Consider the following 19612-nt stretch of genomic DNA (forward strand, 5'->3'; position numbering starts at 1 on the left):
GCAATACAATCTGCAGTTCTGAGGTGATTTTTGTCACCTCAGGTGAACATGATTTGAAATGTCCCCAACGAGACGATCAGAAACCGGTGAGGGACATATTGGAGAAGGCCAGAATGGGGTCCTTGCAGGCTGACTCATTTTAAGCCAATGTTTTTTCAAACTTGGCCACTTTTAAGATGGGTGGACTTCCAGAATTCCCTTTAGCCCAGGGCTAGGCCAAATTGGCTCTTACATGACTTGTGGACTTCAACTCCCAGAATTCCTGAGCCAATCATGCTAGCTCAGGAATTCTGGGAGCTGAAGTCCACATAGCCGGCAGCCTGTCTAAAGTCGGACTGACATGGCTGGCTGGGGAATTCTGGGAGTTGAAGTCTATCCATCTTAAAAACGGCCATGTTTTTTTTTGGGGGGGGGAAACCTCACGCCATTTGAAGCCATCAGATGTGGTGAGTAAATATTTCCTAAAATTATCTTTTCTAACTGGAATTGTTTCTCTCTGGGGTTTTTTTTTTTTTAATCAGCTACCATGCCAATGTAGCAGTTTGGTGGTTTTAAAATCCCTCCTTCAGGAGTTAAGTGAAACATTAGATAGCCATAAACATATATTCATTCATTTTCAAATTCAGCAAAAATATGTGTGTGTGTGTGCACTACTCTCCCTTCATTTTCATTATCAGCAAAAAATGTTATATTTACTTACTCATTACTTACTTGCTTACAACCGTTTTCCAAACGATAGGAATACAGCGGTACCTCTACTTACGAACTTAATTCGTTCTGTGACCAGGTTCTTAAGTAAAGTTTGTAAGAAGCAGCAATTTTCCCCATAGGAATCAATGTAAAAGCAAATAATGTGTGCGATTGGGGAAACCATAGGGAGGGTGGAGGCCCCGTTTCCTCCCAGGAGATTCCTAGAGAGGCCCCATAGAGGCTTCTCCCCGCCTTTTCTGGCCGTTTCCTTCCAGATTTATTTATTTATTTGATTTGAATACCAATTTCTATAGATTCCTAGAGAGGCCCCACAGAGGCTTTGACCTGCCTTTTCTGGCCCTGTTTCCTCCCAGATTTCTAGAGGCCCCACGGAGGCTTCTCCCCGCCTTTTCCAGCCCTGTTTCCTCCCAGGAGATTCCTAGAGGCCCCATGGAGGCTTTTCCCTGCCTTTTCTGGCCCTGTTTCCTCCCAGATTCCTAGAGAGGCCCCAAGGAGGCTTCTCCCTGCCTTTTCTGGTTACAGTTTTGGAGGTTCGGCTTTGTAAGTGGGAAATGGTTCTTGAGAAGAGGCAAAAAAATCCTGAACACCCGGTTCTTATCTAGAAAAGTTCGTAAGTAGAGGCGTTCTTAGGTAGAGGTACAACTGTACAATAGTATCTCAGCACTCAACTGCTTTGAAACTTATTCAACATGTTTTGAGGTGAAAATTTTGTCTTTGTACTCATTGATACTCAACACATTTTGAAGTGAACATTTTGTCCCGGTACTTAACACACCAGCTAGAATTTGTCACTGCCGGCTGCCCTGTGACTCATTACATTATTTATTCCTTATGGGAAAAACTGGTGTTTATCATTTTTAGTCCCATTGTGTCTCCGGGAACTAATTAACCATGAAGTATTCAGTTACACCTGAATGGGAATTAAAAAGATATGGGACAAAGTTTCCATACTTTACTGGTCAAAAAACAGAGGAGTGTTTTGAACAAGGAGAGAAGCAGCTTAGAACTAAGAGAAATTTCCTAAGAGAACACCTACAAGAGTCTCTGGAGAGGGGCGGCATACAAATCCAATAAATAAATAATCAGTGGAACAGCTTGCCTCCATTTTTAAAAAAATGCCATTTAAAAAAAAATCAGTGTTGGTGGACCTTTCTTAAAGTCATCTCTCAGAGATATCCTTCAAAGCAGGGTTATCCAACCTTGGCAACTTTAAGACTTGTGGACTTCAACTCCCAGAGATCCTCAGCCAGCTTTGCTGACTGAGGAACTCTGGGAGTTGAAGTCCACAAGTCTTAAAGTTGCCAAGGTTTGGAGAAACCTGCTTCAAAGCATCTTGGATAAAACAGAGGCTGTTGGTGAAGGTAGATACCATCGCTACCACCGTAGGACAGCAAACTATTCCTGAGATCATAGTGACCCCCTTTTGCGACCTTCAAACAAGCAAAGTCCATGGGAAAACGAAATTCACTTAAGCAACCGGGTTACTAACTTATCACTTGGAGCAGGGATAGGCAAAGTTGGCTCTTCTATGACTTGTGGACTTCAACTCCCAGCATTCCTGAGCCAATCATGCTAGCTCAGGAATTCTGGGAGCTGAAGTCCACATGTCATAGAAGAGCTAACTTTGCCTACCCCCAAATTGGGGCAATTCATGTCAGGCCGAAAGCCATCACTTGGAGTTAGAGACTTTGGCCTGCCACAATAGAATAGTACTATGGGAACTGGGAGGGGTAATTGCATGAGAGGGAAGGTTATTAGCCACAACAAAATCCTTTCTTAGAGTCCAAGGTCATCTTTTGTTCTGCATCAGGGTATGTAAGGAGGAGGTCGGTGAAATCCCTGCACTTGGACTGGTCCTCGTGATGAACTTAACACCAACACAATCTTAAGATGCATCAACAGGAGGATACACTCCAAGACTAGGGAGGTATTAATACCACTCTATAATGCCCTAGTCCGACCTCACCTGGAGTACTGCATTCAGTTCTGGTCACCGCACTTCAAAAGAGACATAGAGACTCTGTAAAAGGTACAGAAAAGAGCAACCAAAATGATAAGGGGACTGGAAACGAAGAGGGGTTGCAGGAACTGGGCATGGATAGCCTAGTGAAAAGAAGGGCCAGGGAAGACATGATAGCAGTCTACAGGCATAGTTCCCTGTAAGCTGAGCAGTGAGCAATTGCTCACTTAAAAATCATCATCAACTCAGAGTTTTCCAAACCTGCCCAGAAGCCGAGAGGGAAAGAGTGAGAGGGAAGGAGAGAGAGAGGAAGAGAGATAAACAGATAGAAAAAAGAGAGGAAGGAAAAGAGAAAGAAAAAGAATGGGAGTAAGGAAGAGAGAAAGAAAATCAAAATCTAGTTTGAAACTAGCTCAACTATTTAAGTGGCATTTTGATATTGATAGAGTTGCCCTATTATGAGCTCACTGTTATAGACACACAGTACAGTATTTTATTTTGAAATTCTCTGAGGCAAAACAGGGTGGGTTTTTTATTTGTTTGTTTGTTTGTTTGTTTATGTATGTATGTATTTATTTATGTATTTATTTATTATTTCTGTGCCGCCCAGTCCCGAAGGGACTGCCGCTCAGACACTATACTTTTCTGCCCACCACCCCAAAAAATTAGAGGAAACACCGTCTACAGGTACTTGAAGGGTTGCCACAGAGAGGAGGGGGTCACGCTGTTTTCCAGGACACCACAGGGTCAGATGAGGAACAACGGCTGGAAGCTGACCAAGGAGATTCAACCTGGAAATAAGGAACGGGCAGAATGATCAACCAGTGGAACGGCCTGACAGCAGAAGTTGTGAATGCCCCAACTCTGGACATGTTCAAGGAGACTGGACTGCCATCTGACTGGGGAGGTGTAGGATGTCCTGCTTGAGCAGGGGGTTGGACTTGATGACCTGCAAGGTCCCTTTCAACTCAAATAAATAAATAAAAAGCCAACTTGTGGATGTGGGGATGAACCTTAACCTGGGTGGGGTACTGGAAGGAAGTTAGTATCTGGATGGCAAAGGCATGACCATCATGGCTCTCGTAATTAATCGAACTTTGGATAAGAGAATTGGACTGGGATCTGATTTATTTCTCAGATGCAATTTGGGGTGCTGAAAATTCACTTAACAACGGATGCAAAAAAATCTTGTAAAATGGGGCATAGCTCACTCAACAAATGTCTCACTTAACGGAAACTTTGGGCTCAATTCGGGTTGTAGTTCGAGGACTATCTGTAGACCAGTTGCTCCAGATTTTTTTTTTGGGGGGGGGAATGCTACATTGTGCCTAAATGGCAGAACCATTCATTCATTTTTCTACACAGAAGCCTGCTGGGACCTGTTGTGTTTGGGCCTGGGCCAGCCGTTGCTCCCACAGATGGGAGAGATGTGGCACAAAGTGAATGTGAAAGCCTGGCTAACAGCCAGGAAGATGTGGCAGACAGCCAGGAGGACAAGGTCATTGGGACACAGGATTCAGCAGACAGCCCAGGGGATTTGGCCTGCAGTCCCTCAGACAGTCTTTCCTCCTTGGGTTCTTCTGCAGATCAATATTTTGATCTACGTAGCCAAAGAGCTATGAAAAGAAGGGATCACTTTAAGGAGTATTACAAATCATTATAGGAGCGCCCGGGGCTGGGTGTGGTTCCCTTAATGAGGGCTAAAGGGATAAAAGGGGAGCAAAGGCCAAGGCAAACTGTGGTTGTTTATCTGTGTTGCTTTGTGGTTACTGCTTCGAAGTTTCTGTGCCGTTGGAGTTTTCAACCCAGCTTTTTCAGACCAGTGGGAGGTGAAAACTCTGGGACTTGCTGTTTGCTTCAAAGATTCAAAAGGACTCCTGAAACGTCTTTGCTCATTCCAGGTTGTCTTTGTTTTTCCCCTGTGTTTTTTGTATGCGGCTGAAGTAAGCCTTGCATTGTTTTCGGACATTAAGAACTGTTTTTTGAGTAAGCTATTTTTGTTTATCTAATACAAGTTTGCTGATTAGCAGAGCACGTGTTTGATTTCTTTTCCTTGGACTATTACGCATTGCCGAGCCAATCAGGCAGAACAGGACCCATCTGCAAAAGAGCCCCTTAGCTTTTAAAGAAAGGAAGAAAACTTGGCATTCAATCTCAAATCGACAGCACAGCGGACTGAAGGAACCCTCTCGGTCACTTAATGCCTCGGTAGTCCACAGAGTTGCATTTTGGCACCCGACGGCTTTAATGTGTTGAATTGGGTATTGGATGTGTTTTGAAGCAGAAATTGTATCCCGGCTCTCGTCTTACTCTTGGTAGCCAATGTGCGAGAACGTGCCCACGTTGGCTACCACGTGCCTATTTTCTGAATAATGGGACACATGAATGGGTGGGCAGCAGGCAGGACCGGGTGGAATGCAGTTCCACCGACGGAAATGAAGATGCGCGCACAGCTCCAGCTGATCGGCGGCTGTCACTCCCTGGATTACTGGTCTGGGCTATCCTTTTTCCCCCTGCTGCTGCTGTGTCTGCGCTCCTTGCTTTTTTCCTCTTTCCTCCTTCCTGGTCTCGGACGAGCTTCCCTCTCTCCTGCCCGGCTCCCCTCCAGCCTCACGCGGCCACCTCCCGCCTAAGGTGCAAGCAGAAGGCGTGGGTGGAAGTGACACTGGCAGCATTTATGCTTCTGGCAGCACCCGTTCGCCTAGCTACCCAGCCCGAGGTTGCGGCGGGGGGGGGGGGGGACCCAGGCAGGAGCGCGCGGGAAACGCGAAGCAAATTGTCACCCCAGCGAGCGACACTGGTGAGGTTGTAAGTCGAGGACTTAACAGTTCACTTGAACAATGATGATCGTTCAAGCCACTCCCACCTGATCACACGGCCGGCAAACCACTCCTACCCAGTCACATGACCATTAAGCCACACCCATAGTGTGGCAGTAAAAGTTTGGGCTGCCCATTACTGGTCACGTGGTCACCACTCAGTTTTCACGTCTCTGGAATGAATTATCAACGAGTATTGAAAGACCATTGTACAGTGGAGATGGGTGGATAATATGACCTACAACGATGGGAGATCTTTGTCCAGCTATACTGCTCAAAAAAATAAAGGGAACACTCCAATAACACATCGTGCATCTGAATGAATGAAATATTCTCATTGAATATTTCATTTGCACAACTATTCCATTTGCACAACAGCATGTGAAATCGATTGTCAATCAGTGTTGCTTCCTAAGTGGACAGTTTAATTTCACAGAAGTTTTATTTACTTGGAGTTACATTTTCTGTTGTTTAAGTGTTCCCTTTATTCTTTTGAGCAGTGTAATATTCCAGTTACTTTTCTCACAAAGCTTTCACACCAGAGCTACATAGCAGCTATTTTCTCTTTCCCTTGAAAAGCTGTTGTGGTTAGCTCTGGCCCAGCTCCTGCCCCAAGGACTGTGGATGTGGGGGAGACATCCACATGCTGCAGGCCTGTTTTGCCCCCGGTGGAATCTGCTGATGAAGGCTCCTCTGACCAAGAAGACATGAGCGACAGGGAGGAGAATGTGGCTCAGAAGGAGATCAATTATCTAGCTCCTCCTTGGATTCAGAACAAGAGTTAATGATACAGCCACACATGCGGAGAGCGATGCATAGGCAACAACAACTGAGAGATTATTATCAAAGAAAATGAGGCCACCTGTGGTTGGGTGGGGCTGTGGTCATTAGTGAGGCTGCTATAAAGAGCAGCCTGTGGGTTTGGCCATTGTGGAGGATTATCTGATCGTTGTGTTTCGTGACTGCTTTACTGACTTTGACCTTTTGTGTGCTGATTTTTCCCCACTGTGAAACTAAACCAGAGCAAAGTGTGTTTCACTTTGTGAAAGAAGAAGGACTGTGAATTGCCTGACAGCTGCAAGCTAAGTATCTCAGAACTGATAAGGGACTTGTACAAATTACCAGTTTGTTTGGAGACAGTGCTCTTTGCTATACCAAAAGAGGGCTTAGTTTAAGTGAATTTTCATTACAAAGAACATTGTTTTGAATTTTCAAACGTGTGTGTGTCTGAAATTTGTACCTGTGAATTTTTGGGAGGATTCTACCAGAGAGCCCGACAGAACACCCCCAAGAATAAACTGTGAATGGAAAGCATTTCCGAGATGCAGAAAACCTGAACGGACTTTTTTATAACATCTGAACTTTTCTTAATTCCATCAACATTGACCTAACCGCTGTTTCCACTCCAACCATCTGAGATCGTTGCGTCTACAAGAACGCCATGGAAATCATTCTTAATAAACATGGAAGGAATTTAAAAAAACAAATCCAAGAGAGAGAGAGAGAGAGAGAGAGAGAGAGAGAGAGAGAGAGAGAGAAATCGAAAGGTCCAGGAGAGGTGGGGCTTTGGCCTGGTTTCTTCTACCACTTGGCACCAGAGGTCTACCTCCAAACCCATCGCTGGTTGGTTGACCTGTTCTGCACTCGCCATCCCTAGGCTAGTTGGCCAACCAAAATTCTCTAATGGAAGTAGAAAGCCTGAGTTTGGAGTTCTTGATGGCGGCGGGCAACGGGCCCTTTTCGGACGGAAGAAAAACCGGCAGGAAGTTGTGGAGTGACCTTTCCAACGTCTGTGGTCAGAACTCAGCTGGGTTTACGCCTCCAGTCTATTTTGTTCCGTAAGCTCATTTTAGGAGATCGTTTTTTTTTTTTAAAGAGAAGGGAGTGGGGGAACCATTAAAACCCGTTGTAGGGGAGGAAACCCTCCACTTGGCGTCTCTATCGAGGGCGCGGAAGGGCTTAAGACTCCGAAGAGGAGCGAGAGACGGTCTGGAGCAGAGCTTTGTATATGGCAGAGTTCAGGAAACGGGGGTAAGAGTCTCTGTGCATAAGTGTGTAAATCTGTAGCTGCGCGTCGTCGAAGGTGTGCGATGAGGGCTCCTGCATCTTGCGGTTGATGCCTTCCCGGACGCGGGAGTCCAAGCTGACCTGTCAAAAAAGGACCGGGGGGGGGGGGGGGGAGAGGGGGAAACACAAGAAGAAAAGGTGATTTTGGTGGACTGTCAATCAAAGGAGAGTCAGTACAACGGCAACTAAAATAGCCAACATGATCTTTTTATTTTTTTTATTTTTATTTTTTTATTTATTAGATTTGTATGCCGCCCCTTTCCGTAGACTCGGGGCGGCTCACAACATAATAAAACAATTCATAACAAATCTAATAATTTAGAATTTAAAATTTAAAGTAGTTAAGAAAACCCCATTTTTAAGCAGACATACCTACAAACATACCATACATAAATTATAAAAGCCCGGGGGAGATATCTCAGTTCCCCCATGCCTGACGACAAAGGTGGGTTTTGAGGAGTTTACGAAAGGCAAGGAGGGTGGGGGCAGTTCTAATCTCTGGGGGGAGCTGGTTCCAAAGTCGGGGCCGCCACAGAGAAGGCTCTTCCCCTGGGGCCCGCCAACCGACATTGTTTAGTTGACGGGACCCGGAGAAGGCCGACTCTGTGGGACCTAATCGGTCGCTGGGATTCGTGCAGTAGAAGGCGGTCTCGGAGATATTCTGGTCCGATGCCATGAAGGGCTTTATAGGTCATAACCAACACTTTGAATTGTGACCTGAAATTGATCGGCAACCAATGCAGTCTGCATTGAGCTGCATCAACAGGGGATACACTCCAAGATTAAGAGGTGCAGTGATTACCTCTTGTTATATCTCTAGCTAAATATTATTATTATTATTATTATTATTATTATTATTATTATTATTATTATTATTTAGATTCGTGTGCAATAGGGTTGATATTCCTGGAGGCGTCTGTAATATGGTAAATGATTTAGCTTTACTAGATAAATGGTCAAAGCAATGGAAACTGCAGTTTAATGTTTCCAAATGTAAAATAATGCACTTGGGGAAAAGGAATCCTCAATCTGAGCATTGCATTGGCAGTTCTGTGTTAGCAAAAACTTCAGAAGAAAAGGATTTAGGGGTAGTGATTTCTGACCGTCTCAAAATGGGTGAACAGTGTAGTCAGGCGGTAGGGAAAGCAAGTAGGATGCTTGGCTGCATAGCTAGAGGTATAACAAGCAGGAAGAGGGAGATTGGGATCCCGCTGTATAGAGCGCTGGTGAGACCCCATTTGGAATACTGTGTTCAGTTCTGGAGACCTCACCTACAAAAAGAGATTGATAAAATTGAGTGGGTCCAAAGACGGGCTACAAGAATGGTGGAAGGTCTTAAGCATAAAGACCATATCATGAAAGACTTAATGAACTCAATCTGCATAGTCTGGAGGACAGAAGGGAAATGGGGGACATGATCGAAACATTTAAATACATTAAAGGGTTAAATATTATTCTTATTATTCTTATTCTTATTCTTATTAATTAGATTTGTATGCCGCCCCTCTCCGAAGACTCGGGGCGGCTCACAACAGTAATAAAAACAGTATAGCAATGGAACAAATCTAATAATAAAAAATATATAAAAAACCCCAACAATTAAAAATCATACAGCACATACATACCAAACATAAAGGAGGGAAGTGTTTTTAATAGGAAACATAGAAACATAGAAGACTGACGGCAGAAAAAGACCTCTTCGTCCATCTAGTCTGCCCTTATACTATTTCCTGTATTTTATCTTAGGATGGATCTATGTTTATCCCAGGCATGTTTAAATTCAGTTACTGTGGATTTACCATCCATGTCTGCTGGAAGTTTGTTCCAAGCATCTACTACTCTTTCAGTAAAATAATATTTTCTCATGTTGCTTTTGATCTTTCCCTCAACTAACTGCAGATTGCGTCCCCTTGTTCTTGTGTTCACATTCCTATTAAAAACACTCCCCTCCATGGAATGGAATTTGAATTTGGTATCGGAAATATTTTGGGGTGCTGGCATAAAATAGGAAATTGTATGGTTCTTAATGATGGTTTTTTAAAAATGTTTTGTTTTCTTTTTAAATATTGGATTTGTATATTTAAATGTTTTGGTTTTTTTTTAAATATTGGATTTGTATATTTAAATGTTTTGTTTTCTTTTTAAATGTTGGACTTGTATATTTAAATGTTTTGTTTTCTTTTTAAATATTGGATTTGTATATTTAAATGTTTTGTTTTCTTTTTAAATATTGGATTTGTATATTTAAATGTTTTTTTTTCTTTTTAAATATTGGATTTGTATATTGTTGTGATTGTTGTGAGCCGCTCCAAGTCTTCGGAGAGGTGCGGCATACAAATCTAATAAATTAAATTAAAAATTAAATTAAATTAAATACCTCCTTGGGAGAAAGGATGGAGATATAATCTTCGTAGATCATCCGTGCTTTCTCGTCGATGGCACACTTGTTGCATTCGCTTTTGAGCTCCTCGCAAGCTAACCAAAAGAGCATGTTTTCCTCGCTGTATTCAGTCCGTAAGAATTCCCGAAACACATTCCTGCCCGCTGGGTTTTTCATCAACTTGTCGAACGACTGAGACCAGACCTTGATTTCTTCGGTGGTGGGTTTGGTGCTGAATCCACAGGAACCGCGGTCCAGCAGAAACAAGGCAGGGTAGATTGAGCCACAGTGGGAAAAAGAGGAAGAGGGGGAGTTATTGGAGCGAGATCTCGATAATCTTTGCACCTCGAGGCTCGACTACTGTAACGCTCTCTACATGGGGCTACCTTTGAAAAGTGTTCGGAAGCTTCAGATCGTGCAGAATGCAGCTGCGAGAGCAATCATGGGCTTTCCCAGATATGCCCATATCACACCAACACTCCGCAGTCTGCATTGGTTGCCGATCGGTTTCTGGTCACAATTCAAAGTGTTGGTTATGACCTATAAAGCCCTTCATGGCACTGGACCAGATTATCTCAGGGACCGCCTTCTGCCGCACGAATCCCAGTGACCAGTCACGTCCCACAGAGTGGGTCTTCTCCGGGTCCCGTCAACTAAACAATGCCGCTTGGCAGGACCCAGGGGAAGAGCCTTCTCTGTGGCGGCCCTGGCTCTCTGGAACCAACTCCCCCCAGAGATTAGAATTGCCCCCACCCTCCTTGCCTTTCGTAAGCTACTTAAAACCCACCTCTGCCGCCAGGCATGGGGGAATTAAGATTCCTTTTCCCTCTAGGCCTTTACAATTTTATGCATGGTATGTTTGTATGTATGTTTGGTTTTTATATTAACGGGTTTTTAATTCGTTTTTAGTATTGGATTACTATTGTACATTGTTTCTTTGGAGAGGGGCGGCATATAAATCCAATAAATACAAATACAATACAATTTCTAGAGCAACGTGTCTCCACCTTGGCAACTTTTAAGACCTGTGGACTTCAACTCAAACAACTGAAGTCCACTTCAACAGTTGAAGTTCATGCATCTCCTCTCATTGCGTCTCAACCAGTTCAACTCAAAGGTCAACTTCAACTGCAACAATTGAAGACTGCACAATTCAATTCAACTCAACCAGTTCAATTCAACAACACAATATAGTATAAGGGCAGACTAGATGGACCACGAGGTCTTTTTCTGCCGTCAATCTTCTATGCTTCTAACCAGATCAACTCAACCGTTGTTTCAACAATGAAGACCACACAACTCAAACAGTTCATCCCAACAGTTGAAGTCAACTTCAACAACTGTAGACCACGCAATTCCACTCAACCAGTCATCTCAACAGTTAAAGTCAACAATTGAAGACTACACAACCCAACTCTCCTCACCTCAACCAATTCATCTCAACTTCAACAACTGAAAACCACACAATTCAATTCAACTCAACCAGTTCAATTCAACAACCCAACTCAACCAGCTCAAGTCAACAGCTGACTTGAACAATTGAAGACCACACAACCCAACTCAACCACTTCAACAACACAACTCAACTTGTTCAACTTAACAGTTGAAGTGAATTTCAACAACTGAAGACCACACAACTCAACCAGTTCAATTCAATGACACAATTCAACCAGTTCATCTCAACAGCTGAAGTCAACTAACCCACAACTCAATTCAACTCACCTGTTAAGCTTCCAATCAAATATCCCCAGAATGAATAATCCAAGGTAGTCATATTCAATCAAAGTCTGTTTATTAGGAACACATCAACATTTCAACAACACAACTCACTTTACCTCAATGAGTCTTTCGAGCAGCCAACAGCATAAAAGATAAAACGCTCTTTAAACCATACAGCTAAGTTCAGCCTAATTGCTCTGGGTTTGTAGGATGTCTTTTTCAGGAGGCACCTGGACTTTCTATTTTTTTCTTCAAAGATGTGAAAAAAGCACCTTTGGGACAACCTTCTACTATCATTATCATCAATAATGATAATACAATCGATCACATACTCAGCTGCTGCAAATAGATCGCACAGACTGACTACAAGCATAGACATGATGCTGTGGCACAGATGATCCACTGGAACTTGTGCCAGAATTACCATCTACCAGTGGCAAAGAACTGGGGAGGATCATAAGCCCAAAAAAGTGATCGAAAATGAGCATGCAAAACTACTGTGGGACTTCCAACTTCAGACTGACCGAATTCTGAAGCATAACACACCAGACTTCCTGATTGTGGAGAAAAAGAAAGTATGGATCATCGACATCGCAATCCCAGGAGACAGCAGAATTGAGGAGAAGCAGCTAGAGAAATTAGTGAAATACGAAGATCTAAAAATCGAGCTGCAACGACTCTGGCATAAGCCAGTGAAAGTGGTCCCAGTGGTACTTGGCACGCTGGGCGCAGTGCCAAAGGATCTGAGTGGACATTTGAAAACCATCGGAATTGATAAAATCTCCATCTGTCAATTGCAAAAGGCGGCTTTACTGGGATCGGCAAACATAATTCGCCGCTGCATCACGCAGTCCTAGGTGCTTGGGAAGTGCCCGACTGGTGATGAAATACGAAATCCAGCATAGTGACTTCGTCTGTTGTGTTGTATTGTTGTTGATGATAATAATAACAACAGCAGCAACAACAACAATAACCTGGATGGCTTAGAATCTCCATAGACATTCTAGGTTTGTACAACACATTTCAACCAACCAAACAAGCAAAGTTCACACCGCATAAGAAGCCACCATAAACCTCTAACCATGAATCAAAGAAACCAAGCTTCTTGTTCAGTTGTACGCCACCTAACGCCCAACAACTCCTTGAGACTCACAGAATATACTACGAAAATAAACTTAACAATCCTGGGCCTAGAAAGCCTAGAATTACGGCACCTAAAACACGATTTGAGTATTGCCCACAAGATCATATGCTGCAATGTCCTACCGGTCAATGACTACTTCAGCTTCAACCGTAATAACACAAGAGCACGCAACAGATTCAAACTTAATATGAACTGCTCCAAACTTGACTGTAAAAAATATGATTTCAACAATCGAGTTATCGAAGCGTGGAACTCATTACCGGACTCAATTGTGTCAACCCCTAACCCCCAACATTTCTCCCTTAGATTCTCCACGATTGACCTCTCCAGGTTCCTAAGAGGCCAGTAAGGGGCGCAGATAAGTGCACTGGTGTGCCTTTCGTCCCCTGTCCAATTATCTTTCCTTCACCTGTCTTATATATTCTCTTCCTTTCATATATCCTCTCCTCTTAAGTTCACTTTCACCCTCTTTTATATTATCACGTGTCTATTTTTCTTCCTATGTATTTGTTTATTGGACAAATGAATAAATAAATAAAATAATAAAATCAAACCCCAGTAAATAAAAGCTTAGCATGTCATTCAAACCCCATCTTGGCCAGATCTTCCAACTGGCCAGGTTAGGATTGCGGTGTGAATGCAGCCCTGATCTGCAGTCAGATTCAAGCAGGTTGTGCGAACGTCACCAGCCAAGCAGAAAAAAAAAGAATCTCATATGTTGTGGAATAAGTAAGTAAGTAAGTAAATGTATTGGTAACACTACCTAAGAAGGCTCTACTTACGAACTTGTCTAAATAAGAACTGGGTGTTCAAGATGTTTTTGCCTCTTCTTAAGAACCATTTTCCACTTACAAACCCGAAACTGTAACTGGGAAAGGCAGGGAGAAGCCTCCGTGGGGCATCTCTAGGAATCTCCTGGGAGGAAACAGAGCTGGAAAAGGCAGGGAGAAGCCTCCGTGGGGCATCTCTAGGAATCTCCTGGGAGGAAACAGAGCTGGAAAAGGCAGGGAGAAGCCTCCGTGGGGCATCTCTAGGAATCTCCTGGGAGGAAACAGAGCTGGAAAAGGCAGGGAGAAGCCTCCGTGGGGCATCTCTAGGAATCTCCTGGGAGGAAACAGGGCCGGAAAAGGTGGGGAGAAGCCTCCGTGGGGTCTCTCTAGGAATCTCCTGGGAGGAAACAGGGCTGGAAAAGGCAGGGAGAAGCCTCCGTGGGGCCTCTCTAGGAATCTCCTGGGAGGAAACAGAGCTGGAAAAGGCGGGGAGAAGCCTTCGTGGGGCCTCTCTAGGAATCTCCTGGGAGGAAACAGGGCCGGAAAAGGTGGGGAGAAGTCTCCGTGGGGCCTCTCTAGGATTCTCCTGGGAGAAAACAGGGCCGGAAAAGGCGGGGAGAAGCCTCCGTGGGGCCTTCTCTAGGAATCTCCTGGGAGAAAACAGGGCCGGAAAAGGCGGGGAGAAGCCTTCGTGGGGCCCTCTCTAGAAATCTCCTGGGAGGAAACAGGGCCGGAAAAGGTGGAGAGAAGCCTCCATGGGGCCTCTCTAGGAATCTCCTGGGAGTAAACAGGGCCTCTACCCTCCCTGTGGTTTCCCCAATCGCATGCAGTATTTGCTTTTACGTTGATTCCTGTGGGGAAAATTACTTCTTCTTACAAACTTTTCTACTTAAGAACCTGGTCACAGAACGAATTAAGTTTGTAAGTAGAGGCACCACTGTAATAGTAATAATAATAATAATTAAAAAAACAACTCACCAGGATTCACAGTTTGGAATGGTCTCCAATTTCGTTTCGCGAGATGCTCTCCACGCCCTTTCCCGGTCCTCATTCCTAGCGATGTTAAACAACCAACCCCACAAAAAAGGGGAAAAAAAGAGAGAGAGAGAAAATAAGATGAGAAGCGAAATGTCTTAAAAACAGAAGTGTCAAATCCGGAATTCTACGATTCTTCAGGGGAAGGTGGGACCCCTGGTTTCATTATTTACACCTTATTGCAGTGGTCCTCAACCTCTCCAATGCCACGCCCCTTAATACAGCTCCCCATTTTGTGGTGACCCCCAACCATAAGTCTAGCGCCAATTCTCCCAATAGAGCTTGAAGCTGATTGGCAGGAAGGTCAGAGGGACACTCCCACTGTAAACGCCTGATTGGCCGGATTGTAAAAATATGTTCCAAGGTGCCAGAATAGAAGCTTTAGTTCCTAACACCATGGGAAATTTGTCTTTTCCAAGGGTCCTAGGCGACCCCTGTGAAATGGTCATTCGACCCCCAAAGGGGTCCCGACCCCCAGGTTGAGAACCACTGACCTAATACATCAACTGTTTTTGCTCATTTAGTATATTTAGGCCAAAGAGATCGCTAACAGTGCTAATTTTCAATTTTCATACATCCTTATTTCTATTCTATTTCTAAAAAGCAATCCCAGGAAGTTGCAAAACCAGTTGCAAAATAAAAGTGTCAAAATTCAAGGGAGGCCATAGGAAGTTGCTCAATTAGCAAAAAGAGACCAGCTGTGCAGTCATAGCCTTGGTTATACCCAAATCCCCAGACTACTGGCGAAAATGAACTGAGGAAAGCTTAAAACTAATACGCCTAAAACACGATCTAAGTATTGCCCACAAGATCAAATGCTGCAACGTTCTACCTGTCAATGACTACTTCAGCTTCAACCGCAACAACACAAGAGCACGCAACAGATTCAAACTTAATATTAACCGCTCCAAACTTGGCTGTAAAAAATATGACTTCAGCAACCGAGTTGTCGAAGCATGGAACTCATTACCTGACTCAGTAGTGTCAACCCCTAACCCCCAACATTTTTCCCTTAGACTATCCACGATTGACCTCTCCAGGTTCCTTTGAGGTCAGTAAGGGGCGTGCATAAGTGTACCAGTGTGCCTTCCGTCCCCTGTCCAATTGTCTCTCCTTATCTCATTTATCTTTTCTTCCTTTCAAATATGTTCACCTATACTTTTATATCTTTTCTTCTATTCTTTGTTTATATTATTTCATATCTTTCTCTTCAATGTGTATTATGTATTGGAATGAATGAATGAATGAATGAATGAATGAATGAATGAATGAATGAATGAATAATAGGATAATGGTCAGCAATGGAATCCAAATTAACACTTGTAGGGAATTCACACTGCATAACAGAAATTAATACAATTGAAGGAGCCCAGAAATACTTCACAAGAAGAGTCCTCCACTCCTTTACTTTATATTTATATTATGTTAAACATACTACAATACAATGCTATATTTGTATGACAAATAAAATAAAGAAATGAATGAATGAACAAACAAACGAACAAACAGAGTGATGATGTGGCTCTCGGGGTTTTTTTCTGCCTGAATTTTAAATCTGGCCTGGTTTGATTTGGCCAGTAGATGTCAGGGCACCCTCACCGTTTAGTCGGCCGGAAGAGGAAGTAGAAATTGAAAGTCTAGAGACAGGAGAACATTTCCATGTGCATTGTCAAGTAGATTAGATTAGATTATTATGAGAGTTGGAAGGGACCTTGTTGTAGGTCATCTAGTGCAGCCCCCTTCACCATTTCATTTCACTACCGGACTCCATTGTGTCTACCCCTAACCCCCAACATTTTATTTTATTTATTTATTTATTTTGTCCAATACACAATGAGTTTTAGTGGGTATATACAGTGTTCCCTCGATTTTTGCGGGGGATGCGTTCCGAGACCGCCCACGAAAGTCGAATTTCCACAAAGTAGAGATGCGGAAGTAAATACACTATTTTTGGCTATGAACAGTATCACAAGCCTTCCCTTAACACTTTAAACCCCTAAAGTGCAATTTCCCATTCCCTTAGCAACCATTTAGATTATTACTCACCATGTTTATTTATTAAAGTTTATTAAAAAAATATTTATTAAAGGCAGACGAAAGTTTGGCGATGACACATGACGTCATCGGGCAGGAAAAACCGTGGTATAGGGGAAAAAACCCACAAAGTATTTTTTAATTAATATTTTTGAAAAACTGTGGTATAGACTTTTCGCGAAGTTCGAACCCGCGAAAATCGAGGGAACACTATACTGTATATTTATATACACATAGTAAAATACATGATGAAGATTATAGAGGAGATACTCATAGTAAAATATGTCTAAGAAAGAATAGAAAAGAAGATATAGTAATAGAACATATCAATGAAAGAATAGAAGAAGAGATATAGGAATAGAAGAAAGGTATAGGAGATATAGGAGAGCAATAGGACAGGGGATGGAAGGCACTCTAGTGCCCTTGTACTCGCCCCTTACTGACCTCTTAGGAATCTGGATAGGTCAACCGTAGATAATCTAAGGGTAAAGTGTTGGGGGTTTGGGGATGACACTATCCCCTTAGATTAGCCACGATTGACCTCTCCAAGTTTCTAAGAGGTCAGTAAGGGGCGTGCGTAAGTGCACCAGGGTGCCTCCCGTCCCCTGTCCTATAGTCCCTCCTATATCTCATATTTCTTTTCTTCCACTCATATATCTCTATATCTCTTCTATCCTCCATTAATGTATTGTTCTTTATTCTTATATCTTCACTCCTATCCTTCCTTCCTTCCTTCCTTCCTTCCTTCCTTCCTTCCTTCCTTCCTTCCTTCCTTATATATTACCATGTGGTTAATCTCATTAACCTTCATTATTTAATGGAATGAATGAATGAATGAATAAATGAATACATAAATAAAATAAATGCAATATAATCTCCCTTTGAAAGCCGTCTTAAACACGACCTGAGCACAGCCCATAAAATCATCTGCTACAACGTCCTTCCTGTCAACGACTACTTCAGCTTCAACCACAACACAGGAGCACACAACGGATACAAACTTAAAGTAAACCGCTCTAAACTTGACTGCAGGAAATACGACTTTAGTAACCGAGTACTGTAGTTGATGCCTGGAACTCACTAACAGACTCTGTAGTATCATCATCTGACCCCAAAGACATTACCCTTAGACTCTCCACTGTTGACCTCTCCCTAAGAGGTCAGTAAGTGGCATATATAAGCACAGTAGAGTGCCTTCCATCCCCTGTCCTATAGTCTCTCCTATATCTCCTATATCTTCTCTACTATATCCTCTATAACCTTCATTGTGTATTATTGTGTATTGGACAAAAAAAAAATCATTTCTTCCTTCACCTTTCCTTCCACCTTTTTTCCCCCTTAGAAACATAGAAGACTGGCGGCAGAAAAAGACCTCATGGTCCATCTAGTCTGCCCTTATACTATTTCCTGTATTTTATCTTAGGATGGATATATGTTTATCCCAGGCATGTTTCAATTCAGTTACTGTGGATTTTCTTACCTTCATTTTCCTCCCTCGCTGCCTTCTTCCTTCCTTCCTTCTCCCCTCTTCCATCTATTCTTCCTCCCTCCCTCCCTTCTTTCTTCCACCCATTCTTTCCCCCCCTCCTTCCTTCCTTCCTTCCTTCCTTCCTTCCTTCCTTCCTTCCTTCCTGCCTGCCTGCCTGCCTGCCTGCTTCCTTCCCATCTATTGAGTTCCTCTACCATACAGGTTGTCATAGACATCAAGATCAAACCAGGAAAGACATGCATGATTTTTTAATCATTTTAATTGTTAATTGCTGGTTTTAATTACATTCAATGTGTATTTGGGCGGCATATAAGTATACTGCTCAAAAAAATAAAGGGACCACACTTAAACAGCACAATATAACTCCAAGTAAATCAAACTTCTGTGAAATCAAACCGTCCACTTAGGAAGCAACACTGATTGACAATCGATTTCACATGCTGTTGTGCACATCCAACTTTGTATATAACAAAGTATTCAATGAGAATATTTCATTCATTCAGATCTAGGATGTGTTCTTTGAGTGTTCCTTTTATTTTTATTTATTTTCAGTATACAGCTGAACAAGTAGGCTTATAGTATTGTATATGTATCGAGAGTGATTTAACTGTGTAAGACTGGGACTGTTCTTGACTAAGATATTTGCAAAAGTAAATAATATTTTACACTAAACTGAATTGTATTACTGAATTATTACTCCTATCTCTGAGCTATCAGCTGTATATTTGCTGGACCTCCATGTTTCCTTTGCGTACATGTATTTTTGACCACTCAGAGATAACTCTGCACACTCCTTAACAGTTTTCTTGATTGTTGGTTTGATGTTAACATTTATTTATTATTTATTTATTTATTGGATTTATATGCCGCCCCTCTCTGAAGACTTGGGGCGGCTAAAAGCAATCATAAAACAGCGTACAACAATAATCCAATACTAAAAACAATTAAAAACCCATTAATATAAAAAACCAAACATACATACAGACATACCATGCATAAAATTGTAAAGGTCTAGGGGGAAAGGGAATCTCAGTTCCCCCATGCCTGGCGGCAGAGGTGGGTTTTAAGTAGCTTACGAAAGGCAAGGAGGGTGGGGGCAATTCTAATCTCTGGGGGGAGTTGATTCCAGAGGGTAGGGCCGCCACAGAGAAGGCTCTTCCCCTGGGTCCCACCAGATGACATTGTATCATCGACCGGACCCAGAGAAGGCCAATTCTGTGGGACCTAACTGGTCACTGGGATTCGTGCGGCAGAAGGCGGTCCCGGAGATATTCTGTTCCGATGCCATGAAGGGCTTTATAGGTCATAACCAACACTTTGAATTGTGACCGGAAACCGATCGGCAACCAATGCAGACTGCGGAGTGTTGGTGTGACATGGGCATATTTGGGGAAGCCCATGATTGCTCTTTCAGCTGCATTCTGCACGATCTGAAGTTTCCGAACACTCTTCAAAGGTAGCCCCATGTAGAGAGCGTTACAGTA

At 43.0% G+C, this 19612-nt stretch overlaps 1 protein-coding gene across 3 annotated transcripts in view; it reads right to left on the minus strand.

Moving 5' to 3' along the window:
• Nucleotides 1-6804: 6804 nt before the first annotated feature.
• The window catches only part of RGS19 (regulator of G protein signaling 19), a 59490-nt gene continuing 46682 nt past the window's right edge, over nt 6805-19612 (minus strand). For all 3 annotated transcript variants that reach the window (XM_070748772.1, XM_070748770.1, XM_070748771.1), the window contains exons 4-6: nt 14549-14623; nt 9935-10169; nt 6805-7638 (exon numbers count right to left, since the gene is read on the minus strand). In XM_070748772.1, coding sequence (XP_070604873.1) covers nt 7450-7638; nt 9935-10169; nt 14549-14623 — 499 coding nt within the window. In that variant the 3' untranslated portion in view covers nt 6805-7449. The remainder of the gene's footprint in view (nt 7639-9934; nt 10170-14548; nt 14624-19612) is intronic.

Source organism: Erythrolamprus reginae, chromosome 3 (genome assembly GCF_031021105.1).
Source record: "Erythrolamprus reginae isolate rEryReg1 chromosome 3, rEryReg1.hap1, whole genome shotgun sequence".
NCBI lineage: Eukaryota > Metazoa > Chordata > Lepidosauria > Squamata > Dipsadidae > Erythrolamprus > Erythrolamprus reginae.